The sequence below is a fragment of the Sphaerodactylus townsendi genome, linkage group LG15, assembly GCF_021028975.2.
Source record: "Sphaerodactylus townsendi isolate TG3544 linkage group LG15, MPM_Stown_v2.3, whole genome shotgun sequence".
Lineage (NCBI taxonomy): Eukaryota > Metazoa > Chordata > Lepidosauria > Squamata > Sphaerodactylidae > Sphaerodactylus > Sphaerodactylus townsendi.
In genome coordinates, this window is record NC_059439.1 from 38,827,820 (window position 1) to 38,853,224 (window position 25,405).

The 25,405-nt window shown below is 50.5% G+C and overlaps 1 protein-coding gene across 1 annotated transcript; it reads right to left on the reverse strand.

Moving 5' to 3' along the window:
* Positions 1-756: 756 nt before the first annotated feature.
* Positions 757-13,652, reverse strand: NLGN2 (neuroligin 2). The gene is given in 7 exon segments (XM_048517956.1): positions 757-1,330; positions 1,333-1,628; positions 8,218-8,318; positions 8,321-8,359; positions 8,362-9,062; positions 9,996-10,181; positions 13,497-13,652. Coding segments are annotated over 7 exon segments (2,007 nt in total). The 5' UTR covers positions 13,615-13,652; the 3' UTR covers positions 757-764.
* Positions 13,653-25,405: the final 11,753 nt, after the last annotated feature.

The following is a 25,405-nucleotide window of genomic DNA, read 5'->3' on the forward strand; positions in this document are numbered from 1 at the left end:
CGCTGGGAGCGGGGAACGGAGCAAAACGGGCCTCTCTGCCGCCGGCGGAGACGTGTCCCCGCGGTTCTGGGCCGGATTTCCCACCGAGGAGGAGATCCTCCCGCGTCTGCCAGGCCTTCTCTCGCTCGTAACAAAGTGGCCCGGCCTGCTTTGGCAAGGGGATTGGCTTCTTGGTTGACCACGTGGAAAGGAGCAAAGGGCCGCTGCCGCCTCTTCCCTCCGGCTTCTCCCAGCGCCCTCAAATCCATCCCGTGGTTTGGAAGGGCGTGGATGTCTTCGCCATCGGACCAGAATGGATGAGAGGTGGAAGGTTCCTCTCTGGCACCCTGAGCACCGAAAACACCTCTGGAACGATACTGGCATTTCCATCATCTGTCTGAATCGAGTGGAAGGCAACTCCTCACCCCACAAGTGGGGAACTGCTGCCCCCCAGGGCCACATTCAAAGGGATCCCAGCCCCTCGGACAGCGGGACAAGCTCTTTGAAAGGAGGACCTCTCCTTCTCGACACCTTCCTCTCCGAGGCCAGAAGATGACGGAGGCTCCAGTATAAAACCAAGTTGGGTGAAGGAGTGCCAGCCCAGCCCAGCTATGGCACGGCGGGGGGGCAGGGCGGGGGCGCAGGGGAGTCTCCATCTATCCTTCTGTTGCCACAATGTTATATAAAAGACCCATCCACATGGCGGGAAGAACGCCTCCCTCTTTGAGCAGGGTGGATCGGGGCCACCACGGCCAGGTGGCTGAGGGTACGAGGGGGGAGAGCAACTATACACGGGTGGTGGAGTGAGGGTGGGGGAGGGTGTTATTGTGTCCGGTGGGGAAGGTGTTGAACGGGTGCAAAGCCTGCATCCCCGAGATGGTGCTGGGGATCATGGTAATGGTGTTGGGGGTCATCAGGGGGACGTCGTCCGGTGCCCGGCGCAGGGCCAGTGTGTAGTCGGGAGGGCAGGCGGGGCGTAAGATCTCGTGGGGCCGCAGAGGCTCCAGGTCGTGGGCGTCGTGCTCCGAGTGTTTGATTTGCAGGGACATGATCTCCTCCTCTTGTCCCCCGTGGACAAGGTCGTTGGCCGCGTTGCGCTGGGGGCTGAGGCGCCGCCCGCTCCGCAACTCGTGCCGCTTGTCCCGCTTGTAATAGAGGGCGGCGAAGGCCAGGATGTTGAGGAAGAGCAGGGAGGCCCCGACGGCCACGGTGACGCTCAGCTCGGTGGAATAGTCCCGCGAGTCCCCTGGGAAGGGGACGTAGTGCTGCGACCGGCCCGTGTCGTCTTCGTCCGGAGGGAGGGTCGGGATCGGCCGGCGTGTGGTGCTGGGCCCCACGCGTGCGGTGCTGGAACGCCATGTCGAGGTGCCGTGACTGAGGGAGGGATCACGCGCGTGAATTAAAATTAATGTCGTGTGGTCGACGTGTCGCGGGGGGCTTCGTGGGAGGGTTGGTGGAAGGTGGGGGGCACCAGTTCCAGCCAGAAGGCCACCTTGTTGGCTCGGTAGTTGTCCCTCACCCGGGGCTTCAGGCCGATGTGCAGGTACTGCTTGTCCTTCGTGTTGAACTTGGTCCACACCACCTCTTCAAAGCGGTTGGGCTTCGTGTGGATGAACTTGGTGTCCTGCGGGACCGGTTGGTTGGGGTCCCTGTGGAGGGGAGGCAGAAACAAGAGAAGACAACGCCTCAGCCAAGGCTAAGTCTGAACCTGACTAAGTCCAAGCCAAGACCCAAGGACGGCCCACTGAAGCAGGCTGACCAAGGCACTGCCTCTAGCACCCAGCCCTTCCTGCTGTGGCCCCTCCATTACTGGAGGAGGAGGAGGAGGAGGAGGAGGAGGAGGAGGAGGAGGAGTTTGGATAATGTTATGTCTTCTGCCTTGTTACATGGCAGATTTAAGAAGCTGAAAGAAAAAGGCTAATAGATTGTCAGCCCATGTAACTTGAAGTGGCTCCAGATTGAATCTCCTGGCCCACCAATTACTAATACACTGTTTCCAGATTCAAGGGAAATCAGATCCAAGTAATGTGAATCTTACTCCTTTACATTTACCCCATCTCCCCGATTTATTTAGATTACACTACTTGTTGGACAATCCTGATCCTTCTCTCTGTATGATAGTGGCAGACTTTCTCCTGGAAATTACTAAACGCCAGTAGATTTCCTTCGACTTAACATTTATGTCCTGTATTGTATATGCTTTTTAATCCGTTTTTTATTATTGTTGTACTGCTGTCTACGCCAATAAAGGCTTGCTAAATAATCTATATTCCCCCTTTCTCTCCTGTAAGGAGACTCAAAGGGGCTTACAATCTCCTTTCCCGCCACAACAAACACCCTGTGAAGTGGGTGGGGCTGAGAGAGCTCCAAAGAACTGTGACTAGCCCAAGGTCACCCAGCTGGCATGTGTTGGAGTGCACAAGCTAATCTGGTTCCCCAGAGAAGCCTCCACAGCTCAAGTGGCAGAGCGGGGAAGCAAACCCAGTTCTCCAGATTAGAGCGCACCTGCTCTTAACCTGCACTACGCCACTGCTTCTCCTTTGTAAGCACTGCAGCCCGTCCCTTGAATATTCCCGGGGCCTTTATTTGCCTCTTACTATTCAGACATGGCAGGGAAAGAGACAGGCCGGCCTTGAGTTGGTCTTCAGCATGTGTTTTTAATGTGACAAGCGAGGGAAACTCAGCACTGGCGGCAGACCAGAGAGTCACGAGGTAGGCTCCAGACTTCTGCGGGTTCAATGGTCAGTCTCTCTCCCTGTGAAAGGTGTCGGGAGGGATTTCTCCTAGAGCCGTGGTGGCGAACCTTTGGCACTCCAGATGTTATGGACTACAATTCCCTGGCAAGGCCCATCCCAACCAGCATGGCCTAACTGGGCTGCTATTACCATGCTGGCTGGGGGGCTGATGGGAATTAGTCCATAACATCCCACCCTGGATAAAGGCTCAGGTCACTGCTATCCTGTAGAGGTTTCTCAAGAGAAATCCGCAGAAATGTGGCTCTCTCTCTCAGGACTCTCTTTCTTTGGGAGAAGCTTGACACAGGCGATCAGCTCTTTGACGTTCTTGAAAGGCCAGCTCTCTTCTAGGCAATCTGTTGCCTTTAGTGACAATACAGGCTGGACTACTGCAACGGGGTTAACTTACTACCGTGTTTCCCCGAAAATAAGACAGTGCCTTATATTAATTTTTGCTCCCAAAAAAAGATAAGCTTATGTGTGTCTTATTTTCAGGGGATGTCTTATTTTGCTGTGTTCTGTTTGTCAAACATGCTTCCAAACAAAAACTTTGCTACGTCTTACTTTCGGGGGATGCCTTATATATCGCACTTCAGCAAAGTCTCTACTACGTCTTATTTTCAGGGGATGTCTCATATTCGGGGAAACAGGGCAGCAGTCCTAAATTGTGATTTTAAAGTTTAATTCTTTCCAATGCATTCTGTTTTGTATATATTTATCTACATTGCAATTTGGTGGGGTGGCCGCCCAGGAGGTCCAAGGTTGCTATGCAGAGGTAGGAAATGGCCAACCACCTCCGAACGTCTCTTGCCTTGAAAACCCGTTGGTGTCATCATACTGGCTGTGATCTGACAGCCCTTTCCAATCCCTGCAATGGATACCTGGCTGCTTTCAGAGATCCTTTCTACTCTTTGAAAACTGCCAGCCTTAGAGATGAAAGGGAGCTGGGGATGAAAAGCTCTCCAGGTGCTCTTGGCCACTTCAAAATTTACCTTCTCGTTTTCATTCTGGTTCTCAGCATTCTCTCTCCAAGTGATAGTGATGAATCAAGCGAGGAAGAGTGTGTGTGTGTGTCAACTCTGAGCTTCCTTATGTTCACCTTGGACTACAATTCCCACATCAGCCCCTACTGCCAGTGAAGGCCGTTGCCAGCAGGGGCTGATGGGAATTAGCTAACTCAGCTTGAAACATAAGTAACTTTATAAGAACAAGCCAGCTGGATCAGACCAGAGTCCATCTAGTCCAGCTCTCCACTACTCACAGTGGCCCACCAGGTGCCGTTGGGAGCTTACATGCAGGAGGTGAAAGCAAGAAGAAGAAGAGTTTGGATTTATATCCCCCCTTTCTCTCCTGCAGGAGACTCAAAGGGGCTGACAATCTCCTTGCCCGCTTCCCCTCACAACAAACACCCTGTGAGGTGGGTGGGAAGGGCTGAGATGAGAGCTCCAGCTGCTTGGTGACCTAGCCCAAGGTCACCCAACTGGCCGTGTGGTGTGGGAGTCTGCGCCAGGCTAATCTGAATTCCCCAGATAAGCCTGCCTCCCTACAGCTCAGAAAGCTGACAGAGGCGAGGGAATCAAAGCCGGTTCCTCCAAGATTAGATACACGAAGCTCTTAACCTCCTCGCCACTGCTGCTCCTGGATCAGACCATAGTCCGTCTAGTCCACTGACTCTGCTACCAGCAGTGGCCTGGGTGCCTTTAGGAGACTCACGTGCAGAGGAGGTGAAAAGCAAGGGGACCTTCTCTGCTGCTGCACTGCTCCCGAGCACCTGGTCTGCTGGAGGGCATTTTGCAATCTCAGATCAAGGAGGATCAAGGAGGGGGATGGGTGGTAGCCATAGATCGACTTCTCCTCCATGTAAATCTGTCTCTCAGAGCACTTTTAAAGAAAATTATCTCCAGGTGAGTGGCCCATCACTGCACCTCCTGTGTGGCAACATATTCCAAACACCCATCTGGAGTTAGCGTGGAAGAAGTGTGTTTACCTTTGATTGAGATCCTGCAATTCTCTTCCCCAGCATTTTTCAATGGATGCCCCCTGGTTCTAATTATTGTGAGAAAGAGAAAAATCTGAAGACATCCCTGAAGAGAGATTGCCAGAGTTGGACACACCCTGATTTAGAGAGGGCATTCGCGAGCGAAGTGCAACAATAGCTCTCAGATTTCAGCCAGTATATGCACTGGCAGGGGGCTGAGGTGGAGATTGCAGTCCATGAACATCCCTGGGAGAGAGCCGTAGGTTGCAAGCCTAATGTCTTAAGAGAGGACTTGGCAGTGGGAACAATAAAATGTAAAACTATGAATAATGTATCAGCCCTTAGGAGCACTGCCTCCCTAAATTCTCTCAGAGTACTGAGATTTGAAAGGGTAGGAGATCAGGACGTTGAAAGCAGAATGTACGCGGTGGACGAAAATTAGCCAGAGTCAGAATCGACATGAAATTCTGCCAGACATGAAGTGTGTCTGAAATTTGCTTCAGTGTCCATTCATCTTCTCGTCCCCAAGAAAAAGAAGAAGAAGAAGAAGAAGAAGAAGAAGAAGAAGAAGAGGAGGAGGAGGAGGAGGAGGAGTTTGGATTTATATCCCTCCTTTCTCTCCTGTAGGAGGCTCAAAGGGGCTGACAATCTCCTTGCCCTTGCTCCCTCTGCTCTACAACACCCTGTGAGGAGGTGCCAGGTGGGGAGGCTGAGAGAAAGCTCCTGAAAGAACATGGCAGGCTAGCCGAGTCACCCAGCTGGCGTGTGTGGGAGTGCACAGTCTAATCTGAATTCCCCAGATAAGCCTCCACAACTCAAGCGGCAGAGCAGGGAATCAAACCCGGTTCCTCCAGATCAGAGTGCACCTGCTCTTAGCCACTGCTCTTAGCCACTACGCCACTGCAGAAGACCTGCCAGCCACTCATCTAGTGCAGAAAGGAAAATATGGGTGGGAGGATCGGGCCCACCCTAATCTCCATGCGTTCAAAGCCCCCTTTGCAATGAGATCTGGAATTTACACGGGTGGGAGGCAGAACCAGCTGCCCCAATCCTGATCCCCTCCTCCACATGTTTCAACGGGGTGGTTAAAAGTGGTGGACTCTAATCTGAGGGAGGAGCCAGGTTTGATTCCCCGCTCCTCCACGTGAGCAGCAGACTCTAATGTGCCAATCCGGGTTTAGTTTTCCCAGCTGCCCCACATGAAGCCTGCCGGGTGACCTTGGGCTCAACGCAGTTCTCTCTGAACTCTCTCAGCCCCACACTTGCCTCCACAAAGATGTCTTCTATTGGGGGGGACCCAGAGGAGAGAGGAGTTTGTGAGCTGCTTTGAGACTCCTTAAAGGTAGAAAAAAGCGGGGTATAAAAACTAACAGACGTATTTCCTGTAGGCTTGCTTTCACTTCCCACTCTCTCTGCGGCAAGCAAATCCGCTTGCAGCACGATTTTAATTTTATTTCACTGCCAGAGCAGGACAGATTTGCCCCAGCTTTGCCCCAGACCTCTTCCCTCGGCCTGCTGCCAGCCCCCCTGGTCTTACCCCCCCTCCTACTCCCTGGCGCTGTTTTGCCCGCTTCCCTCTCACCCACCCGCCTATCGCTGACGACTTCCCATTTCCTGTCTGGCCATTTCATTTTCTACTGCCCGTGCCCCCCCCCCATTCGTGCATATCTTTAGATCTTTACATTTAAATAACCATAGCAACAGACTGATAAATCAATACTAAAAACAGTTAAAATAATAAGACTAGTCAATCGGTCCAAACATCCGATTTGACCCTGCGTTTGATCAACCTACTGGGATGTCTCCAGACTTGTAGTTTTGTACTGAAGCAAGTGAGCCCATCAGTCTTGACTCTTGAGCTGACAGTATATCAAGAGTCAGACAATCATGAACGTTTGTACTATTATGGTTTTGCAGTTTGCCCCCCCATTTCTCCCACCTCACTTCCCACTATAAACAATAGAAGAAGAAGAAGAAGAAGAAGAAGAAGAAGAAGAAGAAGAAGAAGAAGAAGAAGAAGAAGAAGAAGAAGAAGAAGAAGAAGAAGAAGAAGAAGAAGAAGAAGAAGAAGAAGAAGAGTGAGGAGGGAGGAGGGAGGAGGAGTTTGGATTTATATCCACTTTCTGCTCCCACTAGGGGAGACTCAAAGGGAGCTTACTGAAATCTCCTTGCCACAACAAACATACCCTGTGAAAGTGGAGGTGCAGAGACTGAGTGAGGAATCAAACCGGTTCTCCAGATTAGATACATAGAGCTCTCTTAACCTCCTACGCCACTGTATAAAATGTATAAAAGACTTTCTTCAAATAGTTCGCCTTTTTATATTGCTATATTGATCTTTTGATAGATTGATATATAGATCTATTGATAAGATTAAAGATAACGTTTAAAGATTATATTAAAATTACACGAAGCATGCATCGCGAATGAGGGAAGGAGCCTGTAGGCGGTCACCTGGAACCTACCAAGGTCTCTTGGCCTCCGTCAAGCTCTACACTCGACCCATGCATTCTGCCTTTCCTGCCCCACTACTTGGACCCCCGAACCCACCCCTCGTTTGCATATTATTCCCACAGCCAATAATACACACAAAATTTGTGGCCCGGCTGAGAGGGACTGGCCCCAGTGCAGATCATCAGGGTTAAGCGGAGATCTGAGATCACGACACTCTAATCCGGTGTTTCCCCAACCTTTCGGCCTTGGCGTGATGCCCTTGATTATAAGCTCTTACTGATATCTCAAGGTACCCTTGAGGTTCTGAATTTTGCATTTTTAAGGGCTTTTCCTTTTAGCCTGTAGGTGGGAGTGTTAGCCAAGAAGCAGGGGAGGAGGGAGGCTGGCGATGACAACATTGGTGACTTACGTTGTTTGTTTTGCCTAAGTGGCATGGATTGGGGGGGGGATTTAAAGGAAACTCCTTTTAAAATCTAAGCCCCAATCCACACCGCCATTTAGACAAATAAAAAAACAATGCTGTATTTTAAATGTTGTTTAAAAGGAGAGCCCATGAGGGTTTCCAAGCCCCCCTCCCAGCCCTTCTGAAATCCATTTGATTCGATTGGGGGTGGGCGAGCAATAACATTGTCAGGGTACCCTGGGATGTGCTCATGTTACCCCAGGGTACCAGACCCTGGTTGAGAATCGCTGACTCTAATAAAGCTTACTCTTGAGGGGTGTCGCCCGCTAACCTGAGCACGCGGAGCGCTGAAGTTGGGCACCTTGGTTACTGAGTCAGACCGCCCCCCCCCCTCCGGTCAATCAAGGTCAGCCCACTCAGACTGGGAGTGGCTCTCCAGGGACTCAAGTTGGAAACCCTTTCACATTGTTATGCTGGAGACCGACCTTTTACATTGGAGAGGCGGAGGTGAACCACCGAGGAACTTCTGCATGCCAATCGGTATGCTCTCAGCTGCTGGGTCCCCAGCTGCTGGCTTTCCCCCACTTACCATACCCAGAACTGCCTCCCTCTGCCCATCTTTTCCCCCTTCCCTCTTGCACTCTTCCATTCTGTACCCAACATCTCACCCGGTTTTGGCAAAATTGGAGTTCAGTATGGGTCGCGACCACGCAGTAGCTCAGCATGATTTATCGTTCTTGGGAAAGTTGCAAGGAAAGAAGGTCTGTGAAAGCGCCCGATCATGGAGCACCCGAGAGCGATAGGGATCTTCCACCACCACCACCACCACCGTCCCCGTAGGCGACATCAAGCCCACTTTCGGCGGGCGGGTGTCAGATCTGGCAGTGGTGGTAGAAGGTGTAGAAGTAGACCGGCGACTGATACTCCGCATGAAGCTTGGCGGTGGCTACGGCAGGCGCCACCCACTGGTGGTCAGTGAACAGCGCCAGGAGGGTCTTGCGGCGCATCTCGCCGTTGTCCCGGTCAGCCCAGTCCGTGTACATGAACTTGATGGTCTCCCGCAAGATGTCTTTGCCTTCTGGGTAGCCGTAGAGGTTGTCCACAAAGTTGGAGATGGTGAAGTCGAAGTAGCTGGCGGAGATGCCGTCCTCGTTCTCCATGGAGTCTTCCACGAACTTCAAGCCTTCCCCCTGGTTGACGCCGATGAGGATGTCGTAGTTGAGGAACTCGCCCTGCTGCATCAGGATCTCCGGGTCATCCGGGACCACGTCCCCGTCCACGACCGGAACCCAGCCAGCGATGTGATAGCGGAGGCTGAAACGGATAATGTCTGATGGAAGCCGATAGCTCATTGGGCTTCAGCGCCCGAGAGCACTTTCGACTGTGTCCCCTGTGTCCATGTGGTCGCAGCCCACCTTGGAGGCCAGCATCCGGGTGTATTTGAGAGGCTGGTAATTCACTGACCAACTGGAAATGGCGGTGCCGCTCTGAGCGATGGCTTTCTGGAACAGACCTGCGGAAGGGAGGGGAAAGAGGCTAGCATCATTGACAGGTCGAGATGCGGAGGACTTCGGATGGAGCAATGCAAGAGAACTTGGGATGTAAAGTGGGGAGGGGTAGAAATGCTATAAAGAGACATGGTACCTGTGGTACCAGTCCACACAAGGGAATATGGTACCTGTGGCAAACTGCTGCCAAGCCGCAGCCAAGTTACGGTGCCCCCATAGAGTTTTCCAGGCAGGAGACCAACAGAGGTGGTTTGCCACTGTGTGTCTCCACATAGCAACCCTAAGACTTGAAGTGCATGGTATACATCGCGGACAATTAAACAAGAGCCAGCGCCACGGCGGCCTGACAAAGATCTGACGAATCAGGACCTGGAGGCCCTCCGGTGAGGGAGTGAGTATAACCCTCTCGCATTAGTGCCAGCCTCTCTTTTTTCTTCTGAAAGGGACGGTGTGTGGAAGAGGAGTAGCGCTGGGCAGCCCATAGACAGGGAGCAAGAAGAAGAAGAAGAAAGAAGAAGAGAAGAGTTTTGGATTTATATCCCAACTTTCTCCGTGCAGGAGACTCAAAGACTGACCGAATGCCTTGCGCTTCCCCCTCACAGCTTAAACGCACCTGTGAAGTGGGTTAGGGCTTGGGAGCTCGAGAGCTCTGGCTGGGCCGAAGGTCACCCGGCTGGCATGTGTGAGGGGGAGTGTGGGGCCGAAATCTGAATTCCCAGGTAAAACCTCCAAAGCTCAGGTGGCTTGAGGCTGAGGAGTCAAGCCAGGTTCCCTCCAGGTCCCTACAGGCTCTCATATATATAGCAACACTCCTCGCATACACTGCTAAGATGGTCTCAGGGGTATGTCTACGAAGTAGAACTTTGCAAAAGACAAAGGTGTGGATGGTGCTTGCAGGGGGGCCCAGTTCCAGCTCAGGAAGCCACCAAAACATTTACCTTCTGAGTGGTGAGACAGGATGAGAAGGTTGACGCACGAGGCCCCGGCCCCCGAGCCGAAGATGGTGATCCGCTCGGGGTCTCCCCCAAAGTGGCCGATGTTCTCGTTCAGCCACCGCAAGGCCTGAATCTGGTCCAGGAGGCCATAGTTTCCTTTGGCAGATTGGTCCCCGGTGCTCATGAAGCCTATGGAGGAACAGCAGAGAGAAAACCACATGAGGGGGTGGCTGTAACAAAATCATCCATTCATGTCGCCGCATCTCAAAAAGGATATCGAAGAGATACCGATGAAGGGTACAGAAGGCCAAGAGGGATGAGATTGAGGGACTGGGTACCTGCTACCTATGAGAGCTGCAGCGTTTGGGACTCTTTTAGTTTGGAGAGTAGGCGTCTGTGAGGGGATAGGATTGAAGTCTATAAGAATTATGCATGGGGTTGAAAAATGTTGACAGAGAAATTTTTTCTCTTTCTCCCATCAATACTAGGTCAGGGGGCATCCGGTGATGAAAATGCTGGGGGAAGAGGTAGGGACTAATAAAGGGAAACGCCTTCTTCCATAGCGTGTGTGATTGGTGTTTGGAATATATGCACTGCCACAGGAGGTGAGGTGGTGATGGCCACTCACCTGGATAACTTTAAAAAAGGCTTGGACAGATTTATGGAGGAGAAGTCGATCTATGGCTCTACCAATCTTGATCCCTCCCTTGATCTGGGAGCTGCAAATGCGCCAGCAGACCAGGTGCTTTCCGGGAGACGGCGCGGGAACATTGCGTTCACGCCTCCCTGCTAGCCAATTTCCCAAAGGCACCTGTGGTTGTTGGAGCCACTCACGGTAACGAGAGAGCTGAACTAGATGGACTCTGGTCTCACAGTCCAAGCTGAAGCTTGTTCTTATGTTCTTATGTTCTTACATGACACAAAGACCAAAACCTGCCTCTGTGTGGCACCAGTCAAAAAACTGGCGCAGAAGCGGGAGTTCCAGTCAGCACGTTCCCCTTCCCACACTTCTGTTGCCTGCATCAACTCATCCCAGAGGCTGACGCTGCGGGCTCTACCTCGGCAGCCTCCATCAGCATACTAAGCTTGGCGATTGCTTTGAGGACACGTTTGTACTCCAAACAAAGCTTGGAAAAAGCCTTATCGGTGGAAAAGAGACTTCTTTTGCCTTTGTTTAAAACAAAGTCGACCCACAGGACTGATCTCCTTTAAAGGTAATCATTGTTTCTGTCCGGGGCCACTTTTGCGAAGATAAGGCCGCAACGGTGAGTATTGTGAAATATTAATTTCGGCAGAGCCTGGGTAAATTTCACACCCATAGGGGGAATGGAGAGGGGTGGGGGCTTGGACCACATCCTGGTGCCGATTCAGCAGATGACTTAAATTTGAGGCGGCCTGTTTCCTGGTCAGGCAGGAGACTAACATCAAACCGAAAGAAGCTCTGTCTATGCCGTTACCGTACGCGGCCTCTTCCCTGCAGGGAACTTCATCCCACTTGGGCATAACGCTTTCCGGTTCCTGCTCTGTTTCTCGCAGATGCTGTTTCCTGCTATGGGGTCCCTCCTGTGTGCAGAAGGAAATGGACTTAACTATGTATAATTGCTCAACATGAATAAATGAGACCAGATCTGTTGAACAGCAGATTTTATACAAAGCTGGCTGAACATTGCTACCAAAGGAGCTAGAGCAGGGGTCTGCAACCTGTGGCTCTCCGGACGTTCATGGACTACAATTCCCATCAGCCCCTGCCAGCGTGATGGCAGGAGTTGATGGGAGGAAATTGGCAATCTATGGTACCTCTGGAAAACCGCAAAGTCTGAACCTAATAAGTTTTATTACTTAAGTTTTCCAGCACTGTGGGATATTTTTTTCTGCTTTCAGAATGTGTAGGATAAACCATCACACAAGATACAGCAGAGTAAAAGTGGAAAGGTTTTTGCTGTGGTCTAGAATGTGGGAATTATTATAGTGCACAAGTCCATTTGTGACTGTGTAATCATAAACTAAAAGTTGTCGCTTGTGTAGAATGCATCTCTTAACTAGGTGCTTTCAGCACGGCCAGTCATTTGTGTTGCTGGGAGGAAGTTATCGTGCGTATCAGTTTTATAACAGAACGTTCATTGAGCTGCAGCGTTTGGGACTCTTTAGTTTGGAGAGGAGACGTCTGAGGGGGGACATGGTTGAAGTCTTTAAAACTATGCATGGGGTAGAAAATGTGGACAGAGAAAAAATTTTCTCTCTCTTTTTCACAATACTAGAACCAGGGGGCATCCATTGAAAATGCTGGGGGGAAGAATTAGGACTAATAAAAGGAAACACTTCTTCACGCAACGTGTGATTGGTGTTTGGAGATATCTGACCACAGGAGGAATTGTTGGCCACTAACCTGGATAATAGCTTTTAAAAGGGTTTGGACAGGTTTATGGGAGAGAAGTAAATCTATGGCTACCTATCGTGATTCTCCTTGATCTCCAGATTGCAAATGTATGTAGCAGACCAGGTGCTCAGGAGCAACAGCCGCAGAGAGCCTTTCGCATCCTGCATGTGGCTCACGGGCACGGTGGGCCCTCACAGTAGCAGAGTGTTGGACTAGATGGACTCTGGTCTCATCCAGCAGGCTAGTTCTTATGTTCTTATGAGTTTGGAGGATGCGAACGCACTTTTCAACTATCTGCCCATCTCTTGGAATCCAACCAGTGGTCAATGAGAACGGACCCTCCGTGTCCTGACCACAGCTACAGAACTCATATTACAACTCTGGAGAGATAAACACCCACCTCCTGCAATTCAGTGGATTATTGACCTTGCAACATTATCCATATTTGAATGCATGTGACACAGACAACAATTACATAGGGACTTATTTTTAGCTATTTGGAAATGTTTCTCAGAAATCTATATGTAGATCTGCCACCACTATTGTTATATTTTTATTTCCACTTTATATACACTTTTCCCTTTTTTCTCCCCCTCCCCACACTTATTAGTTGCTAGATTTTGAGTTTTTCTCCTTTCCTGCTCTTTTTTCGCCTGTCGTTTTTGAAATAAAATAAATGAAACAAAATTATCTAAAGTGAGAAAGAAGCGACCGCCAAAGGTAGGACACAGCCCGGATTTTACATGGGCCAAAAGCAGTGGTGTGAAAATGGTGTGGCAGAAAAATGGTGTAAAACTCTTACACTGGCCCTTCCGCTACGCCAAAATAGCTTGGCGTTTCAAACCACTTTCACGACTGTTTTGAAAAGTGGATTTTTTTACTGTCACTTTTAACTTCAAGGAAACTGAAAGCAGTTTGAAAGTGCATTATTCTGCATGTGCGGAATGATCCACTGTTTTAAACCATTTTACAACGTTTTCACAATGTTTTCACACTGTTGTTTTTGGTTTACGCAGAATCCGCCATAGTTTATCTGGGAGAATGATGTTGAAAGGGAGTCAAGGCACCTGAGTCCATCCCCCTCCACCCCCAGGAGCCAGTGGGGACGGAGCTTGAGCACGCCCCACCCGGCATGCGCCGAAGCGGTAGTTCATAGTGGCGACAGTAATCGCGTTGCCGTGCGCAGCCAAAGGCGGCTGCCGCCGGCGAACATGTTCCCTGTTCCCTCCATGTAGGATCCGCCATGGATGAAGAGCATGACTGGTTTCTTCCCGCTGTCTCGGATATCTGTGGGGGGAGGAAGGAGAGAGAGGCAATGAAACGGGGGCCACGCTTGGATCTCCCCAGCAACAAAAGAGGCAGCAGCCCCAGGAAAGAGCTTGCACTGAGCAAGAAGCTCACCTCAAGGGAGTTCGACGCCTTTGACAAAGGAGCAGAAGAGCAGAGCAGGCCGTAGGATTTGGAATTCTTCCCAGAAGTTCAAATGACCAGACTGAGGATATCCTACTTTGGTCACATAAGGAGAACCCAAGAGTCACTGGGAAAGACAGCAACACTGGGAGATGTTGAAGGCCACAAGAGAACAGGAACACCCAACATGGACCAACTCTATTGAGGAAGACACAACCCTGGACGTTCTGGAGGTCATTCATTCGCAGGGTGGCCAGACGTCGGAAGCAACTTGATGGCACAACACACAGACATGTGTGGTGATAGGGAATTCCATTCGTGGGCCCAACCCAACCCCAAAACTCTGTCCAAATAAGATGGTGGAGGGAACTTAGGGTCAAAGTTGAGGCCAGAGTTTGGAGACTGTAAAAGGTGTTCAAAGGTCCTGCAGGACCCGAAGAACTGTCTAGGGGCGAAGATGGTAGGGGTAGTTGTTCCAACATCTGAGTTCACACTGGCTTAAGAGTTTGGGAATGGGTCAATGGGCTCAGGGAGGGACGGGAACCTTCACTTAAAACCCTCACAGGTCAATATGGAAGCCAACGGTCATGAAATTCAAGGGACGGTCTGAGGACACAGATCAAAACTCCCCAAATTCCCAAAACTCCCAAAATTCAGATGTCCAGAGGTCAGGTCAGCAGGTTAGAAGAGTCAAAAGCCAAACTCCTAAGGGAAAACAGGTGACCGAAAAGCACAACGGTCCCTCACCACCTGCTGATGCCCAGAGGGGGGTTAAAGGTCAGAGGCGGAGCCAATGCCACTTGGAAGCTTCCCCCGGAAGTCTCTGGGTTGTGCTATTGGTGGGGGGAGAAAAAAAGGCCGCTGAGAGGTCAAAGGGTTTGGGGCGGGAACCCTGGCCCTTGCAAGCGAGAGCTCATTTTCATAGAAATATGAAGAGTGCTAAGCCTCAAGAATTTCACGTCTGTTTTCTAGAGTCATCCCATTTCCATGGCAACCTGGAGCCTAATTAATTCGCTGCAAGGGGAGCGCGTTAATTAGACGCACCAAGGTCTTAATTAGCAGTTTCCACTCAGCCCTTACCCCTGCCTCTCCTGAGGGGGAACAGATGGGTGAGGGGGTGGGGCCCAAGGAAAGGCACAGACAAGGCACAACTGCACAAACACACACACACACACTCTCTCTCTCTCGGGAAGGCCTTGCGCCCTCTTGCGCCCCCTCACTGAATCTGACCCATTTGGGTGGACGCCATGTCCTTAGCAGCCCCTGACGCCAGGGATGTCCAACTCTGATGCTTCAGATGTTCGTGGACTACAATTCCCATCAGCCCCTGCTACAGTTGATGGGCTGATGGGAACTGTAGTCCATGAACATCTGAAGTGCCAGAGTTGAACACCTCTGCCCTAAGAGAGAGAGAGAGAGAGAGAGAGAGAGTAGGGCAGAGGTGTTCAACTCTGGCGCTTCAGATATTCATGGACTACAATTCCCATCAGCCCCTGCTACAGTTGATGGGCTGATGGGAATTGTAGTCCATGAACATCTGAAGTCCCAGAGTTGAACACCTCTGCCCTAAGAGAGAGAGAGAGAGAGAGAGAGAGAGAGAGAGAGAGTAGGGCAGAGGGCATTTCGCTCTCGGCACTTCAGATGTTCATGGACTGGTCCCATCAGGCCCCTACTTTGCAGTTGGGCTGATGGGAGATACAGCAGTCCATGTTTTGAGTGTAAGTTGAGCCTAGAAGAGAGAGAGAAGTAGGGCAGAGGTGTTCAACTCTGGCACTTCAGATGTTCATGGACTACAATCAGCCCCTGCTACAGTTAGTGGAGCTGTTGGGTCAGGCATCTGGTAAAGTTAAAAGAAGAGAGAGTAGGAGCAGGGCCTGTTTTAACTCTGGTTTCAGATTCATGGACTACAAAGGCCCATCAGCCCCTGCACAGTTGATGGGCTGATGGGAGTGTAGTCCATATCTATCTCAGAGTTAGCTACAGAGAGTAGGGCAGAGGTGTTCTACTCTGGCACTTCCGATGTTCATGGACTACAATTCCCATCAGCCCCTGCTACAGTTGATGGGCTGATGGGAATTGTAGTCCATGAACATCTAGTCTCAAGTTAATCTCTAGAGAGTAGGGCAGAGGTGTTCAACTCTGGCACTTCAGCTCTGTGTTCAACTCTGGCACACAACACCTCTGCCCTAAGAGAGAGAGAGAGAGAGTAGGGCAGGGGTGTCCAACTCTGGGACTTCAGATGTTCATGGACTACAATTCCCATCAGCCCCTGCGCTACAGTTGATGGGCTGATGGGGAAGTATGAATCCATGAAGCTAGGCCACCTCTGCCCTAAGAGAGAGAGAGAGAGAGAGAGAGAGAGAGAGAGAGAGAGAGAGAGAGAGAGAGAACTGGAGGCAGGAGGTGTTCAGCACAGGGACTTCAGGATGTTCATGTTTGTTCACCGATTCCCATCAGCCCATCCAGCTGCTTGGCAGGGGGCTGATGGGAATTGTAGTCCATAGTCTGGCATGATTGAACACATAGAGAGGCCAGGGCCTCACAAGGGATTGGTTTCTCTCTCTCTCTCTCTCTCTCTCTCTCTCTCTCACACACACACACACACACACACACACACAGACAGCAGGCCATGCTCACTAGTGGTGCCAACCTCCAGGTGGCGCCTGGAGGTCTCCCAGAACTGCAACTGAGCTCCAAACAACAGAGACCAACTTGGAGAAAATGGCTGCCCTGGAGGGTGGGTTCTAGGGCATCATTCCCTACTGAGGATCTCTCCTCTTCAGGCTCCACTCCTACATCTCCAGGAATCTCCCAACCTGGAGTTGGCAACCCGACATCCACATTGCTCAGCCACCTCTTCTGACCCATGGCACACTCCTCTCATATTTATTTTATCTGTCTGGGAGCCCTCTCTTTTGCTCTTCCCTTGCTGAGTCCCTTGCACATATCCCCGGCGCATCCCATAATTCCTCTGCCTGGACACGTATGTCAGCGCATGCCACCAAGACGGTATTTTCACAGGCACCAACGAAACCACATGCGATCAAGGAGGCGGGACTGCAAGGAATCTCAGGGCGCAGCCGAGAGCAGAAGGAAGGGGGGGAGATCAGCTTCAAGGTAAAAGTATAGCTCGAGCTGGCTTGCATGCTCGTGGTCTCCCTGTAAACGTACCTGGGGGACGCATCTTTGCCCAACCCCAACAAACTCACCGGGATTCTTGTCTGCACTCAGAGACAAATAGAGGCTCCTTGGAAGATTATCTCGGAAACAATTATTGAACTCCTGGCACACCCACAAGGCCTCCTGAACGCTCAGAACTAAGCAGGGTCCGTTCTCCAGCCAAACTACGCCAGTGACTGTTCAGGACATAACCTTGCCACTCTCCAGGTGGGGGCTGGAGATTGCTCGGAATTACAACTGATCTTCCAGATTACTGCTTTGCAAAGTGGATTCTAAAGGGTGATACCCCGAGGGGATAGGGGGGCATCACGGGGGCTCGTCTGGCTCCCAGCCAAGGGCAGCACGCAAGCTGACCGGCATCACTCCCTGGGCATCATGCCTTCACATATGTTTATTTGCATCTATCTATTTATATCCCGCATTTGAGACTCCCAGCAGCTTCAGAACATCATTCTCATCTCCTACATTTTCTCACAACAACCCTGTGAGATAGGCCAGTCCAAGAGTCTGTGACTGGCTGAAGGCCACCCAGCGTGCTTTCATGATAGAAGCAGGGATTCAAACCTGTGTCACCAAGAACCAAAGTTCGCTGCTCTGTCCGCCGTTCACACTGGAACCACGGCCCTCCTGGATCCAGCAGGGAAGGAGGCGACGGGCGTGCCTGATGTTCACGGGCTTCCTCAAAGGCCGCTCACGGCGTCCCACGGTCCACTTCTCACGCACCATCCCAAGGCCCCATGCCAGGGCTGCTCCAGTGGCACTTCTCAGGTACGTCACCTGATCAACCTTCACCCCGTGGTAACACCTGAGCTACCCTGGTTTGCACAAACTTGGCAGGGTGGGTGGTACCACCACGAACCCTTGGCCTGTTGTAGGTGTTTGAAAAGAACAAAAGTTTCCGGGAGAGGATCTTCAACGGGGAGGCCACAAGGCAGGAATCGGCAACCAGGAGAGGAAGATGACGGAGCCTTCTTCGTGCCACGCACACGGCGGTTCCAATCAATGAATTCCTTCAAGCAATGCTTTTCGAAGGGCCGATGGCCACAGGGTGCCTCCCTGGCTGGGCTTCTCTGGTGAAGAAGGCCTTTGCCCCGAAACCTTCGCCTGTTGCAGAGGATCTGGGGGGAGCAGCCCAGGTGCCCAGAACCGGACAAAGCTCCTCTGGTGACACGTAAACCCAGCACCCCTTTCAGATTCACGAAGCATCTTCTGGGGAAGCCGGTCTCCCCCACCCCCCAGCCTTCCCAGCGAAGAACCCCTCGTGAGTCCCGATGAAAGCTCAACGGAACCCGCAGCTCTGAAGCGTCAGAAGGCGGCCACGAACCGCACCAGCAGTAAGCCGAGTGGAACGATCCCCCGTGGCACCAGCTGAGCCGAGCAGCCCCTGCTGCGCTGCTGGGACCGCGGGGCAGCTGTGCCTGCTCGGGTCTGCCAGCAACACTCCAGGGGACCGGCCCGTTCCTGAGCGAGCTAAAGAGCCAATCCGCGCCTTATTGATATCGGTGCTCTTGTAGGTTCGCCCTGTTTTCCACATGCTGCCGGCACTGGAACCTTGAGCACATATGAAGCAGCCTGAATCTCGGTCCAGGAAGGTCAGCGTTGTCTACTCGGGCTGACAGCGGCTCCCCCGGGGTCTCAGCTGGAGAAAGGTCTTTCATGCCACTTCCTGCCCGGTCCTTTTAACTGGAGATGATGCCAGGGATTGAATTTGGGATTTTCTGAGCTGCAGACACTCCCCTTAGGAAGGACTGTGTTCAGTTGCTCAACGACATTACTCTAGAGCAGGGGTATCCAACTCTGGTGCCCCAGATGTTCATGGACTACGATTCCCATCAACCCCTGCCAGCATGGCCAATTGGACTACGATTCATGGACTACGATTCATGGACTACGATTCCCATCAGCCCCTGCCAGCATGGCCAATTGGACTATGATTCATGTACTACGATTCCCATCAGCCCCTGCCAGCATGGCCAATTGGACTATGATTCATGGACTACGATTCATGGACTATGATTCCCATCAGCCTTAATGAGTGGACTATGATTCGCTGGACTACGATTCTATGTCTGATTCCCATCAACCCCTGCCAGCATGGCCAACTGGACTATGATTCCTGGACTATGATTCCTGGACTACGATTCCCATCAGCCCCTGCCAGTATGGCCAATTGGACTATGATTCATGGACTACGATTCATGGACTACGATTCCCATCAGCCCCTTCCAGAATGGCCAATTGGACTATGATTCATGGACTACGATTCCCATCAGCCCCTTCCAGAATGGCCAATTGGACTACGATTCATGGACTATGATTCCCATCAGCCCCTGCCAGAATGGCCAACTGGACTATGATTCATGGACTACAATTCCCATCAGCCCCTGCCAGAATGGCCCATTGGACTATGATTCATGGACTATGATTCATGGACTATGATTTCCATCAGCCCCTGCCAGTATGGCCAATTGGACTATGATTCATGGACTACGATTCATGGACTATGACTCCCATCAGCCCCTTCCAGAATGGCCAATTGGACTACGATTCATGGACTACGATTCCCATCAGCCCCTGCCAGAATGGCCAACTGGACTACGATTCATGGACTACGATTCCCATCAGCCCCTGCCAGAATGGCCAATTGGACTATGATTCATGGACTACGATTCATGGACTACGATTCCCATCAGCCCCTGCCAGAATGGCCATGCTGGCAGGGGCTGATGGGAATTGTAGTCCTTGAACATCTGGGGCACCAGAGTTGGACACTTCTGCTCTAGAGGAACCTCCCTTGTGTCCTAAAGCGGAACGAAACAGGCCTTACTCTGGTTTCCTTCCATGCAGAGAAAGAGGGAGAGCCAGTGAGGTGTAGAGGTTAAAAGCCGCAGACTCTAATCCGGAGAATCAGGTTCAATTTCCCACTCCTCCACATGAAGCCTGCTGGGTGACCTTGAGCCAGTCACAGTCCACACAGACACACGCAATGGCAAACCACATCCAAAGATCTCTGGCCCTGAAAACACTACAGGGTCGTGCGGCTCGGCTGTACTTCCCACCACGGGAAAGAGCGCCGCGCCTGGAGTTCTGGAGTTACGGCCAGAGTAAATCTGCTCCTGGGACATGAATCGGCCTCAGAATCGGGGTTTTTTCCCTCTTCAGAGCAAACTCCTCCAGGAAGTTTGCCAGGATGCTGTCGAAGAAATTGCCTTTTGTCTGGATTTTTTGCTGTCGTGTTTTAATTAATTGTATGGCGGCATTTTACTTATTGTTCTTATAATGAAGGGAATTTTTTTTTAAGTGGGAAGGCAAGAAGAGATAAGTGCCCTTATTAAACAATACGTAAAATAGTATTTCCGTATTCAATACAAGCAGCAACGGGTTCCAAAGGACTGATACACCGAAGTAGCCGGGTGTGAACTCAGTCTGGACCCAGAATAATTGGGAGCAACATTTTTTTTTAAACTAACGCTTAGAATTTCCTACCATTTTACAGCAGGAGGAAGCCCATTTGATAACTGTGAGTGAAATATCAAAAGCATTGGAATTTAGAAGAAGAAGAAGAAGAAGAAGAAGAAGAAGAAGAAGAAGAAGAAGAAGAAGAAGAAGAGAAGAAGGAGGGAGGGAGGAGGAGGAGGAGGGTTTGGACTGCCATCCCCCCTTTCTCTCCTGCAGGAGACTCAAAGGGGCTGACAGCTCCTTGCCCTTCCCCTCTCACTACAAACACCATAATGAGAAGTGGAGGTGGGGCTGAGAGAGCTCCGAGAAGCTGTGACTAGCCCAAGGTCACCCAGCTGGCGTGTGTGGGAGTGCACAGGCTAATCTGAATTCCCCAGATAAGCCTCCACAGCTCAGGCAGCAGAGCGGGGAATCAAACCCGGTTCCTCCAGATTAGATACACGAGGTCTTAACCTCCTACGCCACTGCGGCTCTGCCTCACATGCGGCTCTCCCTTACATGCTTACACCCTTACATGCTTAAAATAAACCTAGCATACATACTGACCAGGGACCCAATCCATCAAGAATTTCTCCTGTGTAAGCCCCACTGAAAAGAGTAGGGATTGTTTGTTACCACGGCAGATTTATTCACACTGTTCAATAAGCTAAAATATCAGTTGGTGTAATTTCCTTTCTCTATTCCTTTCCTTTAACATTTATTTATGTAATGCGTTTATTAGCTTCCTTTATTCCTTACAGAGCTCGAGGCCACTTAAAGCACAGCCCACATTCTGTCCGTAACAATTTTCTAAAGCTCTTTTGAAAAATTATCTCCAAAAAGGTGGCTCGAATTTAAGATCTGCAGTCTAGCTGAAATGAGGCAGGAGGAGCGGGTGAGAGTCTTTGCCTGTTTCTGAAACGCCTCCCTCGCCAGAATTTTAACTCTGACCAAACTGTTGGAAGTCAATGTCACCATAGCAAGTATTGATTATAAATATTGGGGTCTTGTGGGTTTTCCGGGTCGTATGGCCGTGTTCCCGTAGCATTTTCTCCTACTGTTTTCCCTGCAGGTGGAACATCAGGAGAAAATGCTACTGGAACACGGCCATACAACCTGGAAAACCCACAACACCCTACTGCATAGGTGTCAAATTCCCAGCCCTCCAGATGTTATGACTACAGTTCCCATCATGCTGGCAGGGGATGATGGGAACTGTAGTCCATAAAATCTGGAGGGCTGCGAATCCAGCCGCGAAAGCCTTCGACAATACAATTATTATTATTTATTCGATTTATATGCCGCTGTTCCAAATTGGCTCAGAGTGGCTCACAACACCAGCATACTTATTTAACAGTCAGTTTCCATAAATCCCTCAAATAGACTGAATGTTGTCACTGACAACTTGAGGCAGAAAAACTGTTTACACAGGAAGGTTTTGAAACGTTTTCATTGTTTATGTTTATCTTGTTATACGAAACAATCGTGAACCACCCTGAGCCTGAAAGGACATGGGCAGCATACTAAGTATTATTATTATTATTATTATCATCATCATCATCATCATCATCATCATCGTCGATAGAGTAAAATTAGTGCGTCGTGCTGCCGTCGTCGTCACCGTCGTCGTCGTCGTGGAAATTAGATGCGTCGTCGTCGTCATTAATTAAAATTAGGTAAAATTCGTTGTTAATAGATTTCACAGCTGCCAGATCTTTAGCTGGTTGTTGGCCTTCATTACAATTCGAGCCTCACCCAGAAGCCTAGGAAGTTGTAATGTATCGGCATAGTATTCGTGCGGATCCCAGCAGGGCTGCCTTCTGAAGTTGACAGATGTTAATTTTGTCAATTCGATATTGTTGTTGTTGTTGTTGTTGTAGATTTCACAGCTGCCAGATCTTTAGCTGGTTGTTGGCCTTCATTACAATTCGAGCCTCACCCAGAGGCCTAGGAAGTTGTAATGTATCGGCACAGTATTCGTGCGGATCCCAGCAGGGCTGCCTTCTGAATTTGACAGATGTTAATTTTGTCAATTCAATATTCTTATTCTTATTCTTATTATTTGGGGCCAAGCAATGATTTCACAAAAACAGCAATAGGACCTCTGCTACCACCCCCCACAAAGGGAGTTCGTGACTCTCGAAAACTTCGGCTTTGAACACCTTGTTGGTCTTTGAGTTGCCCCTGGATTTCAATCCAACTGTCCCGTAGCAGACCAATCCCAGCTACCCTTTAAAACAACGGCGACTGGAAATGAAGCAAATTCAGCTTCAACCAGGTACAGCTCCTGCAGTGCGTTTTCTCAGAAGCAAGTTCCAGAGAGTTCGGCAGGGCCTCCTTTTTAGCAAACCGACTCGGAACTGCAGCCCAAAGCGGTAAGATGACTGCATTTAAAAACATTTATCAATTTTTTCCCTGATTGCTTCCAGCACAATACCCCAATTTATTAAAGGGCTCTTTTGCATGTGTATATTATTAACACTGGTATATTTAAGAAAGGAATCCCTCTGGATACTTTCAGGCAGACTTTTAACAGGGTAGAATCCGGGGGGGGTGATGGGGGGGGGCAGGTACTCCAGGCAGCGGGCAGAGCGGAGGCGGCGGCAGGACGCCGGGGAGGCTCGATTGCCGAGAAGAGATGGCTCCTTCTGCAGCGTGTGCACCCCCCTTCCCCTGACCAGGCTGCTGCAGGGAGGTGGGGGAGACTCAATTCCCCAACAGCGATGACTCCTTGTGCAGTAGGCACCCCCATCCTCCCGATTAGGCTGCCGCTAACAGGTGGGGAGAGACTCGGGGGGGCCTCAGAGGGAATCACAGCCCTTAGTAAGACCAAAGCTGCAGCTGTTGGTTGGGCGAGGCTATGGGGACCGAGGAGGGAGGAGCTAAAGGTAGAGAAAGGGGTCGAGTTCAGAAGTGGGATCCAGCAGGTTCTCACCAGTTCCCGAGAGTGGGTTATTAATTATTTGTGTGTGCCGAGAGGGGGTTACTAATTGGGTCCGCTTTTCCGTTAGAAATTCCATTGGGTCCAAAAATCATAAAGTCCTGTTGTTTCCTCTGTGGCTGGTTAGCGAAGGTAGAAAACGGGATAATTCTCCCTGTTGGGCTGTTTTAAAAACATGTTTTAGAACTATGTTCAAGTTCCTTGTGGCAGGAAAGTCTCCGTATTTTGATTTCTAGAAACAAAATTAAGTATTTGGAAGTATTAAGTATTTGACAGGCAGTCAATTAGAGGAGAAGTCGTTGTTTCTGTTGGCAGCAGACGATAGGACTTGCTAGAATGAGTTTAAATGATGGACAGAAAGAGACCAGCTGGAAATTAGGAACTTTGTTTTTTACAGTAAGAGTTTTTTACAGTAACAGAGAAATTATTAATGCCCCGCCCCCGGAATGCCCGGCCACGCCCCCAGCGTGCCCCGCCCAGCCCCATTGGCGTTACGCCACTGTTGGAATCCCACCACCATGGGAACCTGTTGCTAAAATTTTTGGATCCCACCAGTGGTCGAGTTCCATGCAGTGGGAGTCACAGACCCTCTAAGTAACCTTTCTTGGCCTCGCCAGTGTCGCCCCAGCTGAGGCACCCTCTGCAATTCCCCACGCAGAACCCCACAATTCCTTCTCTTCCCTCCCACCCACCCCACGCCTTGTGGCCTACTGAGGGGCTGCAAGCCCTGGACCAGCAGCTCTTCTCCCCCCCCCCCCACCCTCCCACTTTAAAACTGGGAACTGTGTTACGTTTGGCTTTGCCAGAGGCCACCAATAGACACCCGCCCCTTCATTTCATAGGCTTGGCCTTCCCCACAGAGCCTGGTTTTACACCTTGGGAAAGGTGAGGGGGTACGAACGGGGTGGGGAGCTGTTCACGCGCATGACCTGCCATCAAGCCGCTTCCGACTTCTGAACGAGTGACCTCCAAAACGTTCTCTCGTCCGCCAACAGCCCTGCTCAAGTCGCGCAAAGGGAGGGCCGCGTCTTTCTTTCTGCAGCTGCGGTCCGTCCACCTCACGGCGGGTCTTCCTCTTCTGCCATGGTCTTCGGCGTTTCCTAGCAGTATTGTCTTTGCCAGTGAGACTTTGCCAGTGACTAAAATATAGTCTAGCCGTTTTAGCTTCGTCCTGCAGCAATGGCATTACTGGATAAAGAGTTTCCTGGGCTGCGAAGGAGCATGAGGCGTGTTCGGTGTTTCCCACGTCAAAGTTACAGGCGTGCTGTATTTTAGAAAAATGTCTGGGCAAAGGCTAGGCTGAAAAACTTTCTCCTTGGGTTGGGTTTTTATGTGCGCAGAGAGCTTGAGGGAATATTTAAATAGGATAGGTGGATAAAATAATGTAAAAGTGTATTTATTCAGAATCATAGACTCATAGGGTTGGAAGAGACCCCAAGGGCCATCAAGTCCAACCCCCTGCAATGCAGGAACACACAATCAAAGCACTCTCGACAGATGGCTATCCAGCCTCTGTTTAAAAACCTCTGAAGAAGGAGACTCCACCACTCTCTGAGGCAGTGAATTCCACTGTCCAACAGCCCTTACTGTTTTTCCTGATGTTTAGATGGAATCTCTTTTCCTTCACCTTGACCTCATGACTCCTGGTCCTAGTCTCTGGAGCCGCAGAAAACAAGCTTGCTCCCTCACCAACATGGCATCCCTTCAAAAATCTAAACAGGGTTATGATGTCACCTCTTAACCTTCTCTTCCCCAAACTAAACATCCCCAGCTCCCTAAGTCTCTCCTCGTAGGGCATGGACTCCAGACCTTTGACCATTTTGGTTGCCCTCCTCTGGACCCGTTCCAGCTTGTCAATATCCTTCTTGAATTGCGGTGCCCAGAACTGTACACAATATTCTAGGTGAGGTCTAACCAATTTATCAACAGTTCATACAGGCCAACATACTTTATTCTATCATTTAAAAGAGTTGTTGATTATAAACATCAATTATAACAATTGGTTCTAGTCCCAGGCCTTCAAACTCCATAAGGTCTGGCAGTGAAAGGAAACTATGGAATTTAAGC